General features: G+C 28.5%; 1 protein-coding gene across 1 annotated transcript in view; it reads right to left on the reverse strand.

Moving 5' to 3' along the window:
- Positions 74–1056, reverse strand: part of LOC107611903 (MLP-like protein 34) — a 3638-nt gene continuing 2655 nt past the window's right edge. Inside the window, exon 2 of the mRNA XM_016313775.2 lies at positions 74–616. Within this exon, the coding sequence (XP_016169261.1) occupies positions 345–616 (272 nt within the window). The 3' untranslated portion in view covers positions 74–344. The remainder of the gene's footprint in view (positions 617–1056) is intronic.

Below are 1056 nucleotides of genomic sequence, written 5' to 3' on the forward strand. Positions count from 1 at the left end.
TTAAGTTTATGAATGAGTTCATAGTAATGAATCCTACTATATAATAATTTTAACAAAATAGAAAGCATGACAATATCTAATTTTTATTTGTATTACAATTACATGAAATTTTTTCACATACACGTACATAAGTGCAATCAGGAAGCAAAGAAATATTATCAACAATAACATAAACATATCCAAATCAATTATTAATCCACTCAAATGAAGGATAGCACACGATGCAAACATGCATCTATATATTATTCTTCATGACTAAATTCATGCAGTTTAATTAAATAAATACACACTTTATTAACTTAATTATTCCCAAACACCTTTTCTACTTAATTGATCGATGTAGCTTATGCCTCGAGAACATGAGCATCGATGTCTTTAGTAAATTTGTCAAAGTATTCCATGTAGCCATATGGAGCTTCAACATCATCATTGACCTTCTCATATTCAATTGTCCATTTAGCCGAAGTACCTCCATCATTGTTGTCAATCACTTGAAAGACAAGCTTAAAGGCCTTATAGTGTTGATCGATATCTTCATCAAAGAGTTTGTATACGGCTGTCTTCTTCTCCTCATTAATGCTTTCAATAGTCTCTTTGCATGTAGTTACTTTACCATCTTTTCAATAAATTTAAATAAAAAAAAATATAAGATTAAATATAATTTTACTCTTAATAAAAAGGTCAATGTCTATAAAATATTAGGAAAATAAACTATTTACATGTTAACCCAAATTTTATAACCATATCTTTACACCCATTCATTTTCTCTCTTGTGGTCTTTTCTCTTAACTTTCTTTTTTTCAATTCATCGATCTTCTTCATTTCACAGCATCTCCTCCCCACATTATTGTTGTACTATTTTGTTTTTTCTTCTTTTTTTAGATAACATATCAATTTACCGACAGACAAATCAGTTCCAGTTTATTTATCGATAGAATAATTACTCATATCAGTCCCCAAGAATTTTAAAAGTAGACATTTTAGTTCCTAAGAAAAATTAAAACATAGATCAATCCTCAACGTTTTTCTCCATCAGACATAATAGTCATCCATCAT

Source organism: Arachis ipaensis, chromosome B08 (assembly GCF_000816755.2).
Source record: "Arachis ipaensis cultivar K30076 chromosome B08, Araip1.1, whole genome shotgun sequence".
NCBI lineage: Eukaryota > Viridiplantae > Streptophyta > Magnoliopsida > Fabales > Fabaceae > Arachis > Arachis ipaensis.